Raw genomic sequence first — 24,977 nt, 5'->3', positions numbered from 1 at the left:
GAGAAGGAATTTTTCACTAGTGAGCAATGTTATTCATGTGCTTTGTGCAGGTATATTAAGTAAAATGTTTCTGGTGTATTTAAAAAAGGATATTTTCATATCCACCCATGTAAAATTGTAGCTGTTATACAGCATAAATCTCCACTCTTGTTCAGCTTTGTGAAGAAAACTGAAGGTCTCGCCCTTGAAAGTAAGTAAAGATTGTTCGGTTGTTTTTTCTTCTATCTTTCTTTCTTTCTTTTAGTCTAGGAGGAAATGTAATAATTTGGACTGGAAAATTAAACATTTACAAGGTAGCCCCAACTGTGTGTGTTTTACCTGTACAAGCCACCTTGGTAGTCAATAGCATTGAGTGATTATTCGCCAGCTTATCTGTGAAGTTAAGAATTAGTCCCAACTGTGCCAGAAATTGTTTGCTCTCCCTCCCTCAATCTTTCAAGAAATTGGGTTAATGCATAAGTTTCTAGTGTTTGGGGTGGCAAAACTGCAGTGTTAGGAGTTTGTTTATTATTTTTAACATTCATCATTTGGAGTGGCATTGTTGTGCTTGTGAAAACGCATTGAATTTTGCAGATTTGAAGGAAGATTGTACTATTTGTGGACTAATGAACAATAAGTGTCAAGTGGGAAAAAACGGAACATTTCCGACATATTCTTCTGTCAGAGTTTAACAGAGGAGCAAAGGCAGCAGAAGTAGCTCGAAACAGAAGAATGCCAACGGGGAAAGTGATGCAAGAAAATGGTTTTGTAATTTCAAACAGGGTAATTTTGACTTGAGTGATTCCCCACGTTCAGGACTTTAATGAAGACTGTTTAAACACTTTAATCCACAATGACCCATGTCATTCGAGCAGAGAATTACAAAATGTGACCATTCAACTGTCATCTGACATTTGCATCCCATGGGTAAGGTTCAGGGTACCCCACGCTTTAAGTGAAAACAACATAAATCAGCGAGTACACCAGGAAGACTGCATCAAATGCTGCTGCAAAAAAAATGAGTATGAAATAAAAGAAAAAAATCTTTTGCCATGGTGAAAAGTCACTACGAACTTATGCATCAACTGATATTAATTGAAAATGATTTCATCATATTTGGAACTCATAATATTGATGAAACTTTGCAAGACTTAACTTCCACCCCTTCCACTTCGGGTGTTATCCAGTGAATGTTGATTTTTGTGTGTCCACATTGTACAAAATGAAAATGGCGACTTGAAAAGCACCTCAAAAAAAAAAAAAAAAAAATTACCATCACAAAAGTTGGATCCATGTTACCTGGTTTACCACCTGTAAACAAACTTTTTTCATATATATATATATAGAAATTGCGGGAAAATTTGAAGTTGTCTTTGTCAGACTTCTGTTTTTGTTTTACTTGCATGCCTGCATTGGTGTTTTGTTTCTATCATATCTAATTAATATATAACAAATATATACAATAAGTAAGAATTGTTGCAGATAAACCATGTCAAAATTTCAAAATACGCCACTGATCCCTAGACATATAGCCACCATATTTATTTATAAATCCAGATCTGCCACCTTGGTGTTGAGTGATATACTCTCATCTCACCCAGGTTTGAATCATGCTGTGAGCATTAGTGTTCTTTTGTGGGTATTTTCTGCATAAATTTAATCTAATCTGATTATCATCGAAATTAGCCTAAAGAGAGAAAAGAGCAGTTTAAAAAGAAAAGAAAAAATATGCACATAAATTCAGATGTGACAGGCATCATGGATAGAATGTGATATATGATATGATAGAATGTCTCTTGTACAAAAAGTAAACATCATTCTTTAAAAAATACAATTTGAGATTTGAAATCGTATAATTCTCTCAGTGAAAGTTAAAGGATATCAGGATAGTTCCTAAGTAATCTAAGTAATAATTTTCTTTAATTCCTTTCTCATTTTTAATATGCCATTTCACTTTACCATGTCTGCCATGTAAATAGTTAAGTAGTTGCTACTATGTTCTAGTAATTATTATGATTTTCAGGCTTCCCTGATGACATAATCAAGGAGTCCTGTGAATTTCCAGTGGAGTCGCATTTCACAGTGGTTCAGTAAGTTCAGTCCCAATTAGCCTATCTGAGCATAAAGTGAATTTTACATAATTTATTATTATTTCTTTGAAATATTACTTTACTCAACACAAAGATCTGGCACAAATATTTTCCTTTCCTTTTTACAAATTGTGTACCATAAACCACTGAAATACAGTCATTCACATAATTATTTACAACTGATCAAAAATAGTTGTCTGGTGCAGAATTTCTTAACCTAGTAAGGAACGTAGGGGGACACACACACAGACAGACAGAATGAGAGAGAGAGTAATTTTCTCTTCATTCATCACTTCCTCCCACCTCAGATTCAACTTTGGAAAGCAAATCAGCATCTTTATTTTTTGTGTTTTGATTTCCACTGAAATATTCTTGCTTTATGTGATAACGTTCCTCTTCCTTTGATGGTGTAGGTTCTGACATGTCAGATTCATTTTGGTGATGCTGTTGTCTGTTTCTGTTGTTGGAATTTCCCCCATTGTTGTTAGTTGATTCTGGCTGTTGGTATTGGTATCCGGAATTTGAGTCTGAGGTTTTTCTGTGATTATTGTCACGTGGATATTGCTGCCCTTGATTTGAATTTTGAGGAGAGTTATTCCGACGAGAATTGGGATACTGTTGGTCATGTCCTCGACTTGGATACCTACCACTGCTGGATGATCCATGGTTCCTTCTTCTTCCCGAATTGTTGCTCTGACTTGATTCCCTGCAATTATTATTCTGTTCTTGTTGGTGTTCCTCATTGTTGTAGTCTTCATTGGTGTACCCTCTGTCATTGTTTTGGTTCTCTGACGACGAGCATCCACCTCGATTGTTCCTTAGCTGATTTTGTGGCCTGCGCGAGCTGTGTCCTCCACCGTAGTTGCCTCTTTCATTGTTATTGCGTTGTGGCATATGACGTGCATAATTTGTACTGCGTTTCACTTGGAAGTTAACTGGCTGGTTGTTGTAACGGTTTGTAGCTTGATTTCCATAACCATAACCTCTCTGGTTGCTTTGCTGTTGCTGATAACCATAATTGGAATATGGTTGTTGGTTACTGAATTGTTCTGCATTTCTCTGTTGGTTTGGGTTCATGTTATGTCGTCGACTGTTGCTGCTGTATTGTTGAGGATTCTGCTGACTTCCATAATAGTTATTTCCTTGGTTTCTTTCGTTATTCGAGTACTGAGAAGAAGAATCAAACTGAATGTCATCATTTGAGGAGGATTGTGGTCTGTGGAAAGAATCGTGTCTCTGAATCCTAGAGGGGTAGCTTTGGACTTGACTATTGAATGCATATCCTGCATTCTGGGCTTGATTATGGTTGTTGTGAGTTTGATTTGGTTTGTTGTGAGCTTGATTCTGGTTGTTGACTTGGTGTTGTTTGTTCTGGGATTGATTTTGGTTGTCCTGACCTGGATTCTGGTTAATGGTGGACTGAACCTGTTGATTGGGTGTAGGGGAGTGTCCGTGTGTAGAAGGAGATGTGGTATACTGCTGAGTTGACTGACTTTGGGTACTTGCATTCTGTCCCATGTTTTCAGATGGATTTTGTGCCGCTGGCTTGTCCGTAAAGGGCATGGCAGGCCGAGCACCTGGAACGTCCTCTCCCTTATAGTAACCATCACAATTGTACAAACGGTTCAGTTTGGCCAAGTCAATTTTACTGTATCGCAAACGTTGGCCGATAGCCACTTGTGGTTTCAAAGGTACGATGGTAGAACTTCGGCCATCTTTTGAGAATGCTGTGGACCTGTAGTGCATCACACTGTTGTAGTCGTATGGCATTCCAAGTAGATGGACTTCAGACTGAGCCCTGGCAACGAAATTGTGCTCCGCACCTGTAATGCCAAAAAAATGTAATTTGAGCAAACACTGTTTAGTCACTTTGCATACATCAAGTGCATATACTACTGTTTAAATAATTAATGGCTATTTTTGTTTGCAAATTTAAGTGCATAGGATATTTAAGTACCTTTCAATAGATTTTAGTCACAGACATTCAAATCTTAGTTGTGGCCAAGTCAGGGTGACCAAATTTTCAGAAATGGAAACTGAGACATCCATGAGGGCTACAGGGAAAGTCTTACTATCTTCATATTTATTTAAATATTACATATAGGTTCCATCTTATCATACATAAGACTAACCTACCTATATTTTTGTACGACAAATCGATTGAATAACATAGCTTGCATACTTGGTAGTGCCCTCTGACATGACCAATTTTGCCAGTACACTTTGTAATTTCGAAAAAATACATTTTTATGAATATGTCATAATTATTAACCCCTTAAATCATCCTGTAATTCAAGAAATGCGTAAAAATGTATCGTTCTTTCATCAATTCGATAAATAACTACGGAGACCATCGATACGCATCGAAAATTATTGGAAGCTACTCCATATCTGTATTTTATTCATGTTTATTTTTACTTCGTGCAAAACTTTTTTAGACCTTGTTTAATGTTTACAAATACATCCACATAGCAGGTGTGATTCCTCCATGTAGGAAGTGAGGAATTTCCTACTGTTCATTTAAACTTATTTCCAGTTCTCTACTTTTTAGGAGTTTAATAATAATGAGTGTTATAAAATCATGAACACAAGGTACGTACAATTGACTAGGTTAGCAACTGTCACTTGCTCCAGCCAAAGCCCATAAACGATGGACACAGTCTTTGCTGCCCCGCCCGAGGAACCTTACTGGTATCACTACAAACAGATGGGTGAGGAGTGGAAGGGGCAGGGGGCAGATTGCGTTTTTCAAAGACCCAGCGAGGGAGCACCAAGAGTTTCCTCAATCAGTGATGCTAACTGCAGCAAAGTGATACTAAACTTAGCACAGTTTGTTCTTTGTTGGCATAATGGCAAAATCTAGCATAATCTGCAAAGTAAGGATCTGGGAGAGGGAGCTCTAATTCAAAGGAATATATTTTCAGGAAATAAAAATAAAATTATGTCCAAAGACAAGCTCTTTACAACCATGTCACGATCATCCTCTATCTTTTCTTTATCCTGCCCGATTTTGTTCGTGAGGAAATTGTATGACTGGAAATTGATAGAAGGTTGGGATTAAACAAACAATTTCCTCAAACCGTTTCAAGTTCTAGGCTGAACCCATTTCGCTGGTTGAGCCATTGTACACAATTTTGTGGGAAAATTAATAATATTACATAACTATAGTGAATAATAAGCAACACAAGTTCAAATTCCCAAAGTAAATGCATAATTGAACTTAAAACTATACTAATTAATAATAAATCCTAACACAATTTAGAAGCATAATTTCAGAGTTCAAGGAGCACTTTTTATTATCCTCAATTCACACAACAACAGGGGGGGGGGGGGCAAAGTCGAAATTCTTACAAAGTCTAAAATATTGTCAATTCTATTTTCGTAGGTTTATGTAGGTTCACATTAAAATAATTCATAGTTCAAGGAGGGCAAGGAGGACCCTTGTCCTACCTGGTGCATGGGTCTGCAGCTAACATTCTAAATGCATTGGATAGTACAAGCGATACGCGTGACATTAATTGAACGCATTTTTCAAACCTTCCTGTTTACCACAACTTCTTCCTATGCCCCAAAAAAAAGGCACGAGTCGCCATTGCTACATAGACAAAGTTAATACCCAGTCCAAGGTTCGTGTCTTTATCCCTTTTTGTACAAAAGTTACGTACGTTCAAAATCATGATTACGTGACTTTTTAACACCCTGTAGTTTAAGACGTTTTCTTCTTTTCTTTTGTATATTTTCCTTTCATTAATTTCTCCATTTTGTTTTTTCTGTCTTGTTCTCTTTCTGCTTTTCATTTTTCATAGTAGATATTAACTTTCTTTTCTCTCTTATTTTCTGCTAGTGTCTTTTCTGAGTATAATCAGTGTGGACAGATACTGGGAAACATTGGCGGATTTAGGGACACATTCTGAAGCGGGGCGTATGACAGGGTTGCCACTAGCGTCCATTTTAAGAGTTCGAAAATTTTGAACTGATATCCAGGACCGTTCGAATTACAAACATTTTGTTTCTACTGTCACATTTAATGACATTCTTGTGTGCATTCATCACAAAGGCACACGTGACCTATCGCTGCTTTTCGATCGCCTGTTTGTAAAGTCTGGAAGTAATGAGAGATTGATTGCTTTGTTTATTTTGCTGCCACTCTTGGCTAATCGCGAAGATGATGATGAGTGACGATATGATGAAATAGATGAAGGGACACTTACAAAGAATACCTATTCCAGGCTTGGATTCGAACCTGGAACTCCTGACGTCGTAGCGCTCTGTGCTAACCACTCCACCATGGAGATCGTCGTAATTGGACATATACCAGGTGGTTATAATTAAAGTGATGGTGTTCAGAGTGGTACAGCACGGGCTGTAATGAGGGTAGCAGTCGGAAACTTCGTAGATATGCTAATGAAGCAATGCGCTCGCGAATTATGAAAAAAAGTTCCAATTCTCGCCACCAGGGTAAAAAACGGCGCTGTAAGCAGTCAAAACGTGGAATTTTCCGTAACTCTGACGTCAAAGTAGGTGAAATTGCCTAACTTTTGTGTGAGCTCCCTGGTTGTTGTTGGTGACGCTTGTTGCTTTTTCCTTTAGTAATGTTCATGTAATTCGAATAGTGAAATTGTAGCGATATTTTATTACAAAGAGTATTGTTTTCTGCGATTTATAGTGTTTTTCCTGTAACTATACCAAGTTTTGACTGCTTACAGCGCCATTTTTTACCCTGGTGGCGAGAATTGGAACTATTTTTTTCATAATTCGCGAGCGCATTGCTTCACTAGCATATCTACGAAGTTTCAGACTGCTACTCTCATTACAGCCCGTGCTGTACCACTCTGAACACCGTCACTTCAATTACAACTACCTGGTACAAATATGCTTCCTTGCCTATGATATACTAGGTCTATCGATAAAATTCATTTCTCAGGCTTTCAGACCTGGTAATTCTCTCAGCCTCACCTTTCCTGATGTTTTCCCACATGATCCTTATGTAGTCGTCCCTATCGCCTCGGGAGTGCTCGTGCCAGAAGCCCAGAGCGTGAAAGAACTCGTGCTGGATGGTTCCGCGGGTGAAGCAGCCGGGGAAGTGGAGCCTCAGCTCCCTCCTGCCCCTGTGGAACCCCACAGGAGACGCGCAACTGAAAGAGAAGGATTTACTCATATGTAGAAAAGGTACATCTTAACCAAAACAAGAATGTCCCTGGCAAACTCGTGAACTAAAGTGCACAGTCATTTTGTTTTCTCCTCTCGTTTTCCCTTCTTTCTGAACCATTCTACCATAACCAAGGGCGCACGCAGGGGGGGCTCTTGCCCCCTCTCCTTTGAGATATCTGGAAAGACTTCATCAATTCAAATTCTGAAATTGTAGCATGATTGATTGAATTGTTGTCTTAAGTTCACTTTGTGCACAGATAGGCTAATCGGGCCTAGACCTACAGTTTAAAGTGGGATCGGAGCCACTGTGCAATGTGGCCATTGGGGAGGCCCAAATTGTAGCATGAAAACATATACAAGAGGTGCCATAAAAGACAGCAGACCCCAACTTTAAGCACTGCTCCCCCCCCCCCCCCGAAAAAGAACCCTGCAGGCAGCCTTGACTACAACCCCACAGAGGCATTGTCTTGGTCAAACTGTAATCCATTTTTTGGAACTAACTTTTACTACTACTGTGTAACTTAACACAGTTACAAGTAAGACTTACTTTTTTTTTTGGATAAACGATAACTAACTGGTTACTACATGTATTTGTAAATGAGTAACTTATTTTTCCTTTCTCCATCTGCCTCTTTCTTCCTTCGGTTCTCTATTTATCGTTTCTCTCCCTCCCATTTTCTTTCCTTCTTTCTCTCTCTTCTTTTCCATTTCCCGATCTTTTTATTTCTTATATTCACTCTTTATCCTTTTGTGCGCGTCTGATTCTAGTCCCGCTAGAAATGATTCTGAAAATTTCTCATGCAGGCTATATACTCTGTCAAGGCGGGCCGAAGACCACCCTCACCCACCCGTTAACGACGCCTGAAGGCACATTTAAGGGATATGGGGGTAGGGCCTCACATTCTCGATCTCGGCAATTTTGGAGGTGATGTGATCAGCACCACGTTTCGGCCACCTCCCCCGCTACCTATTGTTTCGAGCCTGGGTGAAAAATTCCCACCTTTGATCACCCAGCCCGGGAATCGAACCCGGGTCTCGCGCATATGTTTTTTAGATATCAAAATCAAGTATGACGTCTGGATATTTGAAAACAGTAGAGGGACAGATATTGCATGCAATTTCAAATAATATACTAATATTCATTATTCGAATGTTCTTTTGGGAGATTGACATGATCAGGAATCATTGGGGTGAAAAAATACGGGGAAACTGGATGGCAGAAATTACTTAGGTAATGCTCTTACCCGTAGACGTTCCTGATGACCAGATATGCCTGTTGGTCTTCAGTCCTTGGAACAAGTCTCACGCAGGTCACCTTCTGGAGATCCGAAATGGCCCTAATGATGGCGCTCCTCTGCTCCTCGTTATATTCGTCACTGATCTCATAATACAGGGTTCTGTTTGGCCATCGAATCTCTGGGTTTAGAAGTAGATTTTTCGACTGCAGTATAAGTAAAATTGTTAGAAAGAATATATACAAGGCGTTTCAAAATGACATCGGATTTCAAATGGTTGTATATTTGGAGTTTAAAACGTCAGAGTGGTAAGTGACACATTATAAATTGCAATTTAAAGTTTATAAGATAAAAATATCCCTATCCCTGTGCTTGTGCACACATGCCATGAAGGCATGTGGGGTGATGTGAAGGTATAGAGCTCCATGTATTCTTCATGTCGGTCATAGTTGGGATGATGTGATCAGCATCATGCCCGGCCGCCTTTACCCCCCAGGTACACATTGATACAAGGCTGGGCGGGCCTCAGAGCCGCGCAGAAAACGGAAAATGACTGGAAAAATTCCTGGTCGAGATCATCAGTTTGTACTGTAATTTATTTTATGAAATTGAGGTGGAGCCTGATTTGAAATTTGTTTTCTTGTTAAGAATATAGAAATATGTAATACTCCCAAAAGATTTGTTACCTAGGATTATAACGGGTGTCCCACTAGCTTTCGAACCCGAAAAAAATACTTTATAATTTCCGAACACACATACATAGGAAAATGAAATTCACAATACACGTACCATGTTTCATGCTGAACACGAGACAGGGTTGAACATAAAAGCACGCCTCAAAACATAGACGGTAGGTGGCGCCAGGGGAAGTAGTGAGTGTGGGTTAGTGTGATGCGCAAGTCCCTGCATCGCGAGGATGGATCGGTACACCGTACCAGAACGCGTGTTCATTGTAAATAAATATTGGATACCGGGATCGTATCAGACCGTTCAACGTGAATTTACGCAGTAAAGGACCAATGAAAGTGGGAGTTTGGTGTGCAATTTCCCGACAGCGTATCATTGGACCCATCTTCTTTGAAGATACAGTAAACACACAAGATTACTTACACATCTTCAGTGCATTTGTGAATCAGCTGGATGATGAATAACTGCATCGTGGTTATTTCCAATAAGACGGAGCGACATGCCATACTTACAACGTGTCCATGGCAGAAATTGAGTCCTTTTTTTGGTGACAGAATCATCTTCAAAGGATTGTGGCCTCCAAGATCCCCAGATTTGAACATTCCGGATTTCTTTTCATGGTGTTTCCTTAAAGTTTGTGTCTACAGAAACAAACCACGATCACTGCAAGAGTTGCGAAACAACATCGATAATGCGATTCACGAGATCACACCGGAGACTCTACATCGGACTTTTCACAATATGGAACGCCGTGTATAAACATGCCTGGACGTCCAGGGAAGACACTTGCAGCACCTGCTGTGACGATCATGTATTCAGCATGAAACAAGGTACGTGTGTTGTGAATTTCATTTTCCTATGTATGTTTGTTCGGAAATTATAACGTATTTCTCGGGTTCGAAAGCTAGTGGGACACCCTGTACATATTATTACTGTTTTATGTCAATACAGGGAAGGAGGTGCAGTGCATAGATAGGCGCTGACTTCGGGAGCAAGGCACTTCTACTCCTCCCCCCCCCCACCCAAATCATGTAGAAGGACAGATATTACATGTATTTACTGACATAAAATATTGTTTGTGCCAACCTTGCCTCCCAAAATGTATTTTAAGTTGCTGTCTCTCACCATAGTTTATTAAATATAAGCACAAAATGGACTTCAAAGAAACTTCTACAATAAACCTACTGTAATAATAATAATAATAATACAATCGTCTTTATTAGAGCGAGCGTGTGTCGGCAACTCTTACAACGGAGCCTTGTCTGGGAGATGATTACAATGCAAGCAGCCCCGTAGCAAGGATTTTATTTTAGGGAGGGGGCTCATCCCTTTCCAGCGCAGGCGTCGGCAGAAATATTTGTAGAGGGTGGGCAGGCAACTGATAAAACTTGATTAGTAGAAATAATAATGATAATAATAATTATTACCACGGTTATAAATGTCATTTTACAATAATAACTATTATAAGTTATTAAAAATAAATCAATTTTAATCCAAATTTATCGTTGTTATTATTGTTATTATTATTATATAAATGGAGAGACATTGCTACTCAATCTTCCGTATGAGTGAATATTCAGCACAAATGTTGTCCATTGTTTTTCTTATATTTTGTACAGTTAGTCTAATAAAATTTATAGTTATTGTATTTTGTTTTTCACTTTTACACATTCCGTTAAGTTAGGGCTTTAAAAGTTAGGGCCAAATTTTACTCATGAAGTTTATATTCTGTGACCTCTCACAAAAAAAACTATACATTTTGAGAGCTGTGCATCCATTTATTCTTTGGATTAAATGGTAGAAAATGAAATTATAACCTGGTTCCTCTATTATACACTAAACTTTTTTCGATCTAAAGTTTAATCCTGCTAAGGGAGTAAAATTAACTATCTCTATACATTATTTATATTAGATATTTGTAGGATTTCCAGGGAGGGGACTTCAGCCCCTTAGCCCTCCCCCTTGGTACGTGCCTGCATCCTACCTTGCGTTGTCAAAGTGTTGCATTCTTCTCTACATCATCGTCACCTTCAGTCAGTGTCAAGTGTTTGTATTATCTTCAAGGGGAAAACTGTACACAGCGAAGCAGAGTTGTTGTTGAAGTTTTTAACATCGACACAAGGGAGGGAGGTTATAAACATGACAACACGGGGGGAGCTGACCTCCCTGACAGAGTGGTTAGCTTAGCGCGTTACGGTGCCAAAAGCTCTGGGTTCGAATCCCGGTCTGAGCATGGGTGTTCTTTGCGAGTCCGTTCATCATGTCATCACTCATCCTCATCTTCGCAATTAGCCAAAAGCGGCAGAAAAGAAGCGAAGAAAAATAAACCATACCAAAACATGGGATCACTCAAGCTCAAGCGAAAGTGAAGCGAGAGGAGAAAACAAATTACTATCCACTTAAGTTTGCGGGTTTCGAACAGCTCTAATTAATTTGTTAAAATTGTAAGCGGCGACATTAAAATATAAGTACTTACATTAATTCTAAATCTGTGATTCACCTTGTAATCAAGGGGTCCCGGGTTCGACACCCGGTGGAGGCACATAGTGGTTCGAATCCCACTTTAAACTGTAGGTCTAGTCCCGATTAACCTTTTTGTGCATAAAGTGGACCAAAACAAAACAAAATCTGTGACGTTGACCCTTTCGAGTCACAGTAAAGTTTTAGGGACCCTTCCAACCCCCCCCCCCACTCGTTCCTGCGCCACTGCATTTGCATATGGGAGAAAGTATGCAGTTGACATATGGTTACTTACCTTCAGATTCGCAACTGGTTCCTGGCTTCGGTCGTTTTGAGAAATCAAGCAAACGAAGCTGACTTTTCGACATTTTCCCCTAGTGTTGTACTTCTAGCTCTTGTAGCACACAGCAGTAGCGTACGCAGGATTTCATCAAGGGGGGGTTATTTCTAAAACTTTCTCCAAATTCGCATTACCATTGTTCTATTATACTTTAATTAAATAATAATACTCATAATTGATTAATAATACTTATAATTAATTAATTAGTCGATTTACTACTACTAATACTACTACCACTACTACTAAGTAGTAGAGATCTACATAAATATAGTCTGTGGCGTAGCATGGGCATTTCGGGTGGGAACGCCAAGTCCGAAGGAAGGGTCGGCCCCTTTTTGCTTAATAATTTACTTGTGGAATTAGTCGCCACAGGTATTGTTTATTTGCCTGAAGTCAGCTGGGTTTTTCAATAAAATATGATCCATGCATATTTTATACCTTTTTTATAATCAAGGAAACCTTTCTGCATGACATTAAAAAACCTACCTGAATCAGAAACGCCTCTGAACAACAGTAGACGTCATTGTTGTGGGTGATGCAACTACTGATTGATTTGGTTTATTTTACTTCGCTTTTCTACCACTTTTGGTTAATCCCGAATATGAATATGAGTGATGATATTGATGAAGTTGATGAGGAGACACAAAGAACACCCGTGCTCACGCCGGGATTCGAACTAGGGACCTCTGTCGTCTTGGCGCGCTGTGCAACACTCTGATACAGAGGTAGGTGGATGATCCAACTATCGTACACTCTGCTGACGTAACAGTGCCGATTAGTAATTCAGACCACTGTTTATTGCATCTTGAGAATGCTGAGTTTTGAAACGAATGCTAAACATTCTATTAACACAATATTAAGCAGTTAGATACTAACGAAATAGCTGAACTTCTACCACGAGGACTTCACCAACTTAATTGACAAAAACTGTGTTGATCTTTTAGTTTTTAATGCACATCGCTGTTTGTGCGATAAATTATACAATGCAGTAGTCATTAAGAAGTCGTATATTTGAGTTTGGTAAAGTTACGTCAGTCAATATTGCGTATTGTCATCACGAGCGCGAAGAAACGGGTAGGAATTCTGCTTCTGTCGCCTGCGTTCGAAGGCAGGAAGGGTCACATGAGCTCTAGAACCAATCGCGTGGCTCTCTGTTCCGTACGCCGGCATTCAAGAGAGCATTGCGCGCGTACTGTACAGATCCAAGCTTTCCCTCCGGCCTCCAGATAGGTAGCAACAGGGTTGGCAAAATTTGTGTTTTTTTTTTAATAAAAGAAACAAAACAAATAAGTTTAAAACCTAATGCCAAGAAGACTTATTTTCTAAGAATAGTAATTAATAAGGAATCTGTTAATCCTCCAAGGATGGACTGTGTTCCTGTTATAAAGTAAACGATTGACTAACTTCTTAAAATACACATTTATATTAGTGTTAAATCTCTGTATGCAGTTCGAGAACTGACTAATCCACAATTGCCAGGCCCAACTGAGTTCACGTAGTAGCTCTGTTTTTCTTTGTTTTTTTAATGCGACATTTTATCATGAATGCAAGTAAATATTGACATTAACAACATTTGCAGTGTGTTAAGTGAGGAAAAAAAACGGTTTCATCCATGTAGTATTCAGTTTTAAAAATATTTGAAACACCTGTAACAAAAACAGCCAGGTGTTTTAAACATGAGCGTGACCCACTGCCACGGGTATTCATCATGATATGCTTCATGATACATTTTCAGCCACTGCACAGATTTCGATGCACAATAAACAAAATGACACGGATTGAATGAAAAGGCATAATTATAAAACACGCAAATAACCACAAACTATCAAACGTCTAGTATTAAAATGTGTTTTAAACATGTCTGAAAAAGCATGTTTAAAACACTCCGTTTTAAACGTTTTAAACATTTGTAAAAAAGCCGTGTGTTTTAAACGTTTAAAACAAGTTGTTTAAAACACTTTTGTTTTAAACATGCCAACCCTGGATAGCAAGACATATAGAGTCCTTTACGCCAAACCTACCCGGAGTCCGGCCAGGAAAGGCACTGAAAAAAATATGCTAGAACGATGTTGTTAGCGGAGCGTTGCAAGCGTATCGCGAAAAATAGCTATTATAATGCCATAAAAGTCAAACATATATGAATTAGTCAAGTTTTACTTTATATACAGGGTGAACAGAAACTATAGGGACAAACTTCAGGAGGTGATTCCTGATAAGTAAAGGAACAAAAAAGTTGATATCAACATATGTCCGGTAACGCACATTTACCAAGGTACGAGGGCGGGCTGAAAAGTAATGCCTCCTATTTTTTTTCTGACGGTTTAAAGACATTTTGGATTTTGAGCAACCATGCATTGTACTCTTCAGACTTTCCCCCTTCTCCATTCCAAGTTTCAAACTTCACCATGGGTTGCTGAACTAGAGCGCAAGGAAAATGGCAATATGTAACCATACTATGTCGGTGCACCTGAAACTGCGTGTGGTGACCAAGTTTCTAACTGCAGAAAATGTGTCCCCCAATTGACATAAACACGTGTAGCCCGGTGTAAGGGATGGCTGCATACACGTCACAAGAGCTGGCGGACATGCATCTGATTTATGGGGAGGCTGGAGGTAATAGCCGTGCTGCAAGGCGTCTGTATGGGGCACGTTTTCCAAATAGGGTGTTACCATCGCACACCTTATTTGAAACTGTAGACACTCGACTTCGGGAAACAGGATCAGTGTTGCCACCTCGTCGAGAAGTTGGACGACCGCGAAGTGTGCGAACACGACGGTTTGTGGAAGATGTGCTAACTGCAGTGATGGATCATCCAGGCACCAGTACGCGCGCACTAGCCCACGAACGAAACACCTCCCATGTGATTGTGTGGCGAGTCCTGGCAGAAGAGGGGATGCACCCGTACAAATTGAAGAAAGTGCAAGAACTTTTACCTCGGGACTTTGGCCCACGTGAGGACTTTAGCCAATGGTTTGTTCATCAAATTGAAACTACCCCCAATTTTCAGAATACGGTACTATGGACTGATGATGCTATCTTCACGAAAACTGGTGTGTTCAATAGTAAAAACAGTCATGTGTGGGAACATGAAAATCCACATGCACTGCTAGTGGCACATCATCAGCACAGATTTGCAGCACCCAACACTCCCCTGGACACGCCACTGCACGAAACACCGGACAAAACACAAACAGATTAAGTAAGGTTGACTTCATGGTTTATAAGCTACAGTTGCTTAAACATTATAAAAAGCTGCAGGTTTATAAACCAACGAAACATGGAGGGGCTTCATCCCCCCAGCCCCCCATGGCTACGTGCCTGAGAGCAAAATGGAATAGAATAATATATATATATTGATTATATATCAGCTTAATGAATATGGATTGGATAGAACTGCGTTTATTTAATGTTCTATCATATGTCCCTGTGGCTGAGTGGTTAACACATTCAATTCAATTCAATTCAAATTTTCTTTATTAAAGGGCGAGGTTCAGCCTGTGGCTGTTCTCCCACCTAACCCCGTTTGTTCTCCCACCTAACACATCGCGCTGCGACGTCAGGGGTCCCGGGTTCGAATCCCGCTCGGGCATGGTTGTTTGTGAATGTCCATTCATCAATTTTCATCATTTCATCAGTCATCCCCATCTTCGCAAATTAGCCAAGAGGCACAAAACGCGAAGTAAAATAAGATAAATCAATCAATCTATCATATGTTTACTCCAAAAAATATTACATTTGAAAAGGTAGGGACGAGATAATGCTAAACTATATTTATTTTCAGCAGACAATTGCAAAACATTTAAATTGAATTGAAATGAGAATCGGTTACAAAATTACAAGGCAGATTTTTTTTATGTTAGACCGCAAAGTACGAGTGGCAGAAGAAATTTCGAGTGTGAACATATATTTGTGGGCATGTTTGAACTTTAAAACCTATCTCTCCTAGATGTGGCTTAGTTCTATCTCGTGGCAACCCATTCATTTATACCATGACGTTCCTTGCCACAGATAATCGACTCTTGACGCTACATAAGCAAGCAACGAGTATTCCAAAGAACATAGCTCAACCCTCCCTAGCATAGTAGACTCAGATATATAGGAAATTAGCGATTGACAGCCTTCAATCTCAACATGCCAACAGGGTTATTTTCACGTAAAAGATTTTTTACTTGACGAGTCGAATACGCCTACAAACGCGTAGAATGCGTAAAACTTACAATCCAGAGATTTTGAGCAGGTTATAGTGATCGCAAGCCCAACTGGCGCCTGACCTACGTACATAGCTATATCTGTACTGTCCACCAATCGTCTTCGGGGATGTGTGCCTCGATGAGTGTCAACAACCTCAGTTGCGAAGTAAAAGCTGTAGGGGTAACATCTCTCCCCCGCTACAACGTTGACAAGCGTAGCCTACGTCTGTTCTTGTCAGTTATATTTATTAGCTTGTTTGTCCAGTGTCCCCCCTGTTTTTCAATACGTTTGGCAACATGCTGCGTATCCGACGCTCATATGCTTCGTCCCGCCAGGAACTTTCGGTGCTTTGTGACTGGAAAATGCTCGATGTCAGTCGAGGAGAAGTAAACTGATCGCTGATTTGTTGTTTCCCAGCCGCCAGTTGGAATTGCGAACGGTATAGCTCCTTCAAAAAGTACACAAAATCCAGAAATCGCAAATTATTATATTTATGGTATTATTATTTAACTACCTCCCAGGAGCGTCGATTTTTGTTGAAATCTGTGGGAGGTCCGAGCAAATACTCGTTTTAGCAATATGGAAACAAATATCTAGAGTATTAGCGGTCATTTTTATATTATTATTATTATTATTATTATTATTATTATTATAGCATTTTGTATTTGTAAATTTTCGGTAATTTAATGTCACTTTCTTACCTCCTTGTCTTAATTGCCAGTGACAGATTTAAGTGTTGGTACCCCTAAGTCAGTGTAATAATGAATGTACAGCGGATATTTACACGAGTAAGAGAAACAGATGCTCCCCTTATCTACAATTACTCTCACGCATACATGAATAAAGAGTTATTTTAGTTTACATCCACTTTATGCACAGAAAGGCTAATCAGAACTGGACCTACAGTTTAAAGTGGAATTCGAACCACTACGTGCCTCCATCGGATATCGAACCCGGGATCAAGGTGACGATCACTACGTCACTGGGTAAGGGGTCCAGGGTTCGATACCCGGTGGAGGCACAAGTGGTTCGGATCTCACTTTAAACTGTAGGTCCAGTCCTGATTAGCCTTACTGTGCATAAAGTGGACTTAAAACACAAACTCAATCAATCAAACTACGCCACTAGGGGAGGCCACATGCACAATGAAATTGTAACAATTTTCGTAACTGTTAGAACCACAGTATTTTCCACAAAAAAAAATTGCATTGATTTCTACTAAACCGCATTTACTTTGCATAAAACTTTCTTGAGGCTTCCCGGTGGACAATTGGGTAGCACTGCACAGCAATGGCAATCTGCCGAAGCAAGACTAGGACTTGGAAAGCTACTACTTACGGCTATGTCTTCACCAGGTCCAAGAAGAATATCACCTTCGAACAGTGCGCCCTCTTCTTCGTTCCTGTCCCGTTTCATGTCAGGGACACCTGCCATCGGCAGACACGGCAATGGTGGGAAAGCAGCAAGAAGTGAAAACAGTCCAAAGAGTGCTAACACTCTCATAATTCTCAACAGAAAAAACAATTCATAAACAAAACAAAGTACACCTAAGACACCAAACAGCAACGAACCTTCCTTTGCCAGCCCTTTCAGAGAAAGAACTGAGGACGCAGCCTATCTATGAAGAGGAGGAAAATTAAGTTCGTAACCTTTTGACAAGGCTGGGCGGAAGGAAAAAGACATATGAATTTCGGTTCTGCATGCTTTTCCCCCTAAATATCTCCCTTTGTTGTTTCGCCAATTGGACGAACAGTTTCCTGCTTCGTGAGAGATCTGTTCCTGTTATTATAGCATCGATGATTGGCGGCCATTGTTTTCTGTTTGCAGTCCTTGAACTGGGCTTTCAGCGTTGTTTAACTAAGGTGCACGTGGCGTACTCACTCCCGTCTGATCATCGAATTATGTGTATGCAACAGAGGTTGCTTCTTTATGAGCGGTCCTTCATCAGTACCATTACCGTCATCGTCGTGATTAGCCAAACATAGCAGAAAATAAGTCGTAAAATGAAGTAAATACAAACAAAATAGAGGCAGTGGGAAAAAAATACGCTCCAAGCATGGGCAATCGAAACTTGAATGCTACACCACGACAATGCGCCAGTGCATCCATCGCTCCTCGCACACAACATTTTGGCTCAGAATCAAACAACTCTTCTTTCCTAGTCCTCTGTTCACCCGATTTTGTAACTGCGGATGTATTTTTCTTCCCGAAGTTGAAATTCACTGAAAGGTCGATATTTTCAGTCAATAGAGAAAATTATTTTACTGCATGATCCGCTTGTTGTTCCAGAAATATGTACTGCGACACATTCCAAAAAGGGGAAAATTGCTGGGAACGATGTATTAATAACGAAGGGTAATATTTGAAGGGGAGAAATGTGATTACGATGCATGTAATTAAATAAACAGTTCGTGCTACGAAGCCAGGGGTCCCGGGATTGAATCCTGACGTGGATGCTATTTGTGAGTGTTGCTTCATCATATCATCACTCATCGTCGCGATTAGGCAAAAGTGGCAAAAAAAAAGCGAACGCACATTGCAATAAAATTCGACTTCTTTTTGAATATCCCTCGCAAATAAGTAAATGAAAATGAAATTATCATTGAATTTATGATTTTAATTTTTACACTTTATACGTACTCTTCTCACATTTGCGAACCATCGTGAAGACAAATATCATTGTACTGATTCCCGAATGCACTCCATGGTCTTCATGACAATATTTACAGGCGATATGCAAAAAGAACATTCAGTATCCTTGCACCCTTATTTCGGAAAGGTCACACCGGTCAAGTTTTGAAACTCTCCCTGCCTTTGGAACCTTGAGAGTGTTTGCATATCAACAAACGCTTCTGGACCTTTGAGGAAAGCTCACAGGCTGTCCATCACGATCGGACATGCGAAGGTCTTTCCTCTCCTGACAGAAAGTCTTACGCGTGCGTCCAAGATCAACTCATCCTTGAACAGTGGAAGTTTGCCTCTTCTGCCGTGTCGCTTTTCGTGCCGAGTTTCTGACTTCACCGAAATTAGATCCCCGTAGCAAAGCAATCTGAAATTCCCAATTGAAAAATAATAAAACTATACATAAAAAGACATGGTTATTGATACATTCATCTGAAACCTTGCTTAACTGAAAGAGAAACAAGATAAACTTGAATTTTCTAAGCCAAACCTGAAAGACGATACAATAAACCTAATGCGTGACATTCACGAGAAGGTGAGATCAAGAGAGAGAGAAAGAGTGAACGATATAAAAAGAGGCATAAAAGAGAGGGAGAAAGAAATTTTCAAAAGAAGAGAGAAAGGGAGAGCGACTAAGAAGAAGAAGAGAGAGATGAAGGAAGAAAAGACAGAAATAATGAACGAGAGGAAAATAAAGAAAAACGAGATTCCCAGAAATAGAGAGAAAGAATGAAAAAAGAGAGAATGAATGATAAATAAAGGGAGATAAAATAGAGAAAATTGAACGAGAGAGATATAAAGATAGAAAGCGACATATTCAAAAGAAGAAAGAAAGAAAAGGAGAAGCAAGATAAGAAAGAGAAGAAAAGGAAGAACAAAATGCTCAGAAGAAAGAAAGAAAGAGAGAGAAGGAGATCGAAATGGTGAAGGTAATAAATGGGAACCAGGAAGACGAGTGAGGGACATATAGATAACAACGTAAGAAAGAAATATTTGAAGATGTTTCGTCCATCCGAAGCCACTGAAATGGGATCAAGAAGTTCATCTTTGTTTGTGGTTGCTAGTCTTCATCTTGCGCAGGCATAGGCGTGAGCACGGGGGACAGTTGCCCCCTTCCCCTAATACTCTCACTTAAAAATTTATTTTCAAACCGACGAATGAACAAAGCAACTACAGAGGTGCATTATTCCCTGTATAATTAACCTATCCCACTTCGTTCTCTAGCAAATTTCCTGTTATTAACATTCCCGCATATTTTATTCGTTAATTGTGTTACCTCTATATGTCTTCAAAATAAATTCCCGTACATTGGAAATGAATTATGTATGGTTGTTTTGAATCTGCAGCAGGGACGTCGTTAGGGGGGGCCTGGGAGGGCTTTGGCCCCGGCAGTTGTAACTCTGGCCCCCGCAAACAAAATTTAGATCGATTAAAAATTATCCTAAATTAATACTACATATTATTTTCTGGTAAATTTGTAGCAGAGTTGGAAACACTGTTCCGAAGAAAATCTTCGGAAGCAAATGTAGGACAGCAAAATTCCACCCTTTCCTTGCTTACCAGATTATAACCAAGGTCATAAAATCTGCCTGCTTAGAGGTTATTACCCTTGCCCTAAGTTCCTGGAAACCAGAGATCCGACCCTTTTGTTGCAAATGACCCTTCCAATGCAGATGGAATCAAAGACTCCGCCGTGGCCGAGCGGTCAACAGTAGGTGGTCGAGCGACATAGGCTATGGAGAGAGTTCTCCAGTACTGGCATTGTTCTGAGATTTAAAATTGCTCTATGCTTCAGCTTCAGAGCCACAGATTAGCTTTGTGTTCTTGCTTGCGAGGAAGGTCTGCTATCGGGTTCCTACGGTCACTGTGTATTTGTTCGTGTGTGGGAAGAGTTCTAGCGTTGTTGTGCATTTCCATCTTGAATGGATAAATTTATCAAAACCGGATATTTTAAAACTATCTCAAAACATGTGGAAGATAACGGCAATGAAGAGGGTGTTGGTCCAAGTTCTGACGTTCCAAAGTTAGACAAAGCAAGTGAATGTACTAATGTGAAAACAATTACTGATCTTGGGGTAGATAATCCTAGGCAACCACTTTTGCAAAACTATCCAAATACTACGTTCGGAAAGCGAAAGCGATTATTTCAAAAACACTGGTTTGCATCTGCGCCGTGGCTAGAATATAGTCTGGAACTTTTGTTTTCCATGCCGTAAATTTGGCACAGATTCAGGATATGTAGAACCAAATTTCAGGAAAATAGGGATGCGCAACTGGAAGAAAGCATGTGCAAAAATCAAGAAACACAAAGGAACGTCATACCATCTAAAATGCATGGAACTGTGGGCGAATTACAAAGTGAGTACCAATTACTTTTTTAAAACAATTATATATGTGTGTGTGTGTGTGTGTTTGTGTATGTTCGTAGATTAAATTTAAAAAATGAAATATGTGTATGTCTGTATCCAGTGTTCAAATTGAAAAAATGCTGAGGGAAAAATTTCACAGCTTTCCTATTCTAATTTTGAGAATTGTACCTGACAGAAAGCCAACTGCGTTGAGCAGAAATTTCTCTAGGGGAGGGGTTTCAAGAATCCCGTATCTAAAACATACGGACTGATTTATATAAATTTCTTGGGTTCAAAGTAAATAACACAAATTTTCCAATTAGTGTACAAGGCTTCAGTAATCAATGATCTCGTCTCAGTGGACTTTTATTTAATATCAGAATTATTTTTCTTATAGGAAGGCAAATTAATCAGGAAATATTTTCTCATTAAATATATATTGTAATTTGCAAACCTACAACAGTATTAATTTTAATGTAAAATTTGGTTCAGAAACTGACAATATATATGTTGATATTAATGTAACATTTACTTGAAATTGAAAGAAATGATTGCGTCAAATTCTGAGCAATGGCAAAATATGATCTAGAATATACTTATGAGGGTAAATTCTTTACATGGCCAGGAGTTAAATTAAAAACTCCCCCCCCCCCCCATTTTAATTCGAACACTGGATGTACTTTGATTTTCGTCAAAGATATGCAACGGTGATACAAGAAATTAATGAATGGACAGTAACAAAAGACACGCCTGCCTGTCCAGGGGAGGACATCGCGTAGTGGTAATGTCGTCACCATATAATTCCATATATATCCTTGGTTCGATATCTAGTGGACGGACATAGTGGTTCGGATCAAACTAAACTGTACGTCCAGTCCCGATTGGCCCCCTATTTGTGCATGAAGAGGACATAGAACATTTGGGGACAAAATCGTAATTCGGGAGCTAACGTGCTCAGCCACTGAGGCGGCTAAAATTGAATAGGTTTCCATTTTGGCTATTTTACCTTTTTTCCTACCTCGTAGGTTAATTTTTACGACAAGTCGATGTGGATTGATGAATGATGGATGGATGGAAACGTGATGGGAGCATAGACAAACAGAATGAGTCACCAATGGCTGGTGGAGGTTTGATCATGGGATCTCTGATTTCGTAGCCCTTTACGCTTACCACTCCGCCACGAACACTGGAATAAATTAAATAAGTAATGTCATGGTTTAGAATGAATGTCGGAGAGAGTGGAAGCCGAGATAATAACTTGTACACTAATGCATTGTTGGCATTGCTAGCAGATGTTAACGGTCTACCGATACCTCGCAGAACGGAGAAATAATTTTTACCTATATTTGCATTGTTTTAAAAAATATATACAGCACTGACGAACGAAGGAACAAAGCTAATCTCCACTGTCTAGAGCAGGGGTTACCAAACATTTTCGTTTCACGGCGCCCTTCGTGTTTCAAGATTTTTCCACAGCGCCTACGTCATGAATGTAGGCCTATCTAGTACTTGCTTTGATTGACTGAATTGATGTTTTAAGTCCCTGCATAGTAAGGCTAATTGGGACTGGACCTACAGTTTAAAGTGTGATCCGAACCACTATGTGACTCAACCGGGTAACGAACCCGGGACCCCTTAATTACAAGGTGGCGAACTCTAACACTACGCCACCGGGGAGGCCCTATCTAACACTTGTAACGCTCTGTTAGTGTGCTTACGTTGCTTGCCTTAAGTTAAAAAATAAACATATTTAAAATTCAGAAACATTTTTTATGTAACAAGTACAAAATAAGAACATGTATTTGGAACAATCATATCGATGACTGAATTTCATTTAAAATATTGGAACATCACGCGGCGGCCCCGTAAGCCTACCAGGGCGCCGCGGCGCACACTTTGGGAACCACTGGTCTAGAGATTACAATTTCTGTAAAACTGAGTCCTAGGTTTGAATCCTGAAGGAGATATTATTTTCTTTCATTATTACAATAACTTGTCATCGTAATCAAAAATAGTTTAAAGTCCATTTTATGCTCAAATATATTAATTGGAACTGAATTTATAATGTCAATTGGACTCCGACCCATTGTGTAATGTGCCTCCATCGGGACTTGATCCTGGCACTCTTTGGTTATAAGGGAACGTGGTAAACCACACCTGGGAGGCCCGCCGTGGTGAACGTGTCGTTATAAGAAATATGCAATATAAGGCAAAAATGTGAATTTATTCTTGAGAATGTTAAAAAACAAAAAAAAAAAAACAGAATATTTGAGTCGCTAATAATATTCTGCATATTACATATAATTGCGATGGCCGTTTGCGAGTTTTCCTTCATTAATTGCCATTCATAATCGTCAACATTGCGATTAACTAAAAGTAACAAAAAAGCGGTACAAAATTTGAAAAATAAAATATACATAGAATAAAAGTAAATGGCAATTAATGAAGAAAAACTCACAAATGAACTGAAAAGAAAGGTAATAACAAGTTGATATTCACTACCTACTTTTGGGCTTTTTGAAGTTGTCATTTTTGGCGCCAATTTACCTGTCTATTTAGCATGGTTTGTGGCTATTATAAACGCGCTCCCTACTGATAACACGAACTGAGACAGAAATAAACAAAGTGTGAAAATACCTAAGTCAGTGTCTTCATGACACTTGTACAAACCACCAACGTCGTTTTGCGATAATGCAGGGTGCAAGGTTACAGGTGCACAATTTTCGAAAGAAAAGTGGCACGCGTCCTATTTTTCCTATTACATCTCGAGGCATTGGTGTACACATGGGGGAGCTGATGAGGCTACAACTCTCCAGAAACTTTGAGAAAAACAAAATTTTGAAATGAAATCTGTAAAGAACTCGGGGAAAAAACAAATTGGTAAGTGCAACCCTCACACCCCCTAAAATGACCCTAGATACCATTTCTCTCTTTGAACAACTTTAAAAAGGAATCCCAAAAGTGGTAATTACCAAATATTTTATATTGTCTCTCTCCACCTCCCCTCCGAAAGAAAATCCTGCGTACGTTTGTGTCTGGAGGAGAGTTACAAATCACTCGCGTAATGTAAAGTGCTGCTTGCGATGGAATACTGCTAGAATTTAAATTTGAAAATAATTTCAATGTTAAAGGCGTCATCATTATTACTATTATTAATATGATTTTGTAACGTCCTATTATTGTTATCATAACGTCCCTGCCTAAATTCGCAGCCAGAAATACGATTGATTGATTGAGTTATTGTTTTAAGTTCACTTTATGCACAGTAAGGCTAATGGGGACTGGACCTACAGTTTAAAGTGGGGTCCGAACCACTATGTGCCTCCACCGGGTATCGAACCCGGGACCCCTTAATTACAAGGCAACGACGCTACCACTGCACCATCGAGGAGGCCCAGAAATACCAATAAAAGGTGATCTTCTATCTTCAGGAAAGCAACGTCTTGACAAGGCACAAGGCGGTCCTAAGACCAGCACAAAGCTTGAATGGAGACAATACAACAAGCTTGTTCAACAAATGTTGGCGCGAAGGTTGCGGACAACCAAAGGTGGCACTGCGTCCCAAATACTTTCTGAACTGCCTGTCATAAAATATTCCTGCGAGAGGACAGTCGTCACCTGTCGAACGGTCTTTCTTGCTTTAAGGGAACAAGGGAAAGATGGAGAAGATAAAGGGAAGGAAATGACAATGAAATGGTAGAGAAGACTTATCCCTGGGTTGTACCCCTGCTGTTTGAGAGCACAGTTTCTGAAAGGCAATACGCAAATATGGTTAAATTTTCCCTTCCCCAGTAAATATTTGTTTCCGATTCA

At 39.5% G+C, this 24,977-nt stretch overlaps 1 protein-coding gene across 1 annotated transcript; it reads right to left on the bottom strand.

The window, feature by feature from the left end:
* Nucleotides 1–1,366: 1,366 nt before the first annotated feature.
* LOC145994937 (uncharacterized) lies at nucleotides 1,367–17,706 on the bottom strand. The gene is made up of 4 exons (XM_083131446.1): nucleotides 17,473–17,706; nucleotides 8,465–8,661; nucleotides 7,026–7,204; nucleotides 1,367–3,892 (listed from the first exon to the last, which is right to left on the bottom strand). The coding sequence occupies exons 1-4, from the start codon at nucleotides 17,635–17,637 to the stop codon at nucleotides 2,352–2,354; spliced, it is 2,082 nt and encodes a 693-aa protein (XP_082987572.1). The 5' UTR covers nucleotides 17,638–17,706; the 3' UTR covers nucleotides 1,367–2,351.
* Nucleotides 17,707–24,977: the final 7,271 nt, after the last annotated feature.

Source organism: Lepisma saccharinum, chromosome 11 (genome assembly GCF_977018435.1).
Source record: "Lepisma saccharinum chromosome 11, izLepSacc3.1, whole genome shotgun sequence".
NCBI classification, from domain to species: domain Eukaryota; kingdom Metazoa; phylum Arthropoda; class Insecta; order Zygentoma; family Lepismatidae; genus Lepisma; species Lepisma saccharinum.
The sequence above is the reverse complement of the archived record's forward strand: the minus strand, read 5'-3'. Positions and strand labels throughout refer to the sequence as shown.

Coding starts and splice junctions, on each gene's coding strand:
- LOC145994937 (XM_083131446.1), bottom strand. CDS start 17,637: ATGAGAGTGTTAGCACTCTTTGGACTGTTTTCACTTCTTGCTGCTTTC. Junction 8,662..17,472: donor GACCTGGTGAAGACATAGCC/GTAAGTAGTAGC, acceptor CTTATACTGCAG/TCGAAAAATCTACTTCTAAA. Junction 3,893..7,025: donor GTGGGAAAACATCAGGAAAG/GTGAGGCTGAGA, acceptor TTGGCATTACAG/GTGCGGAGCACAATTTCGTT.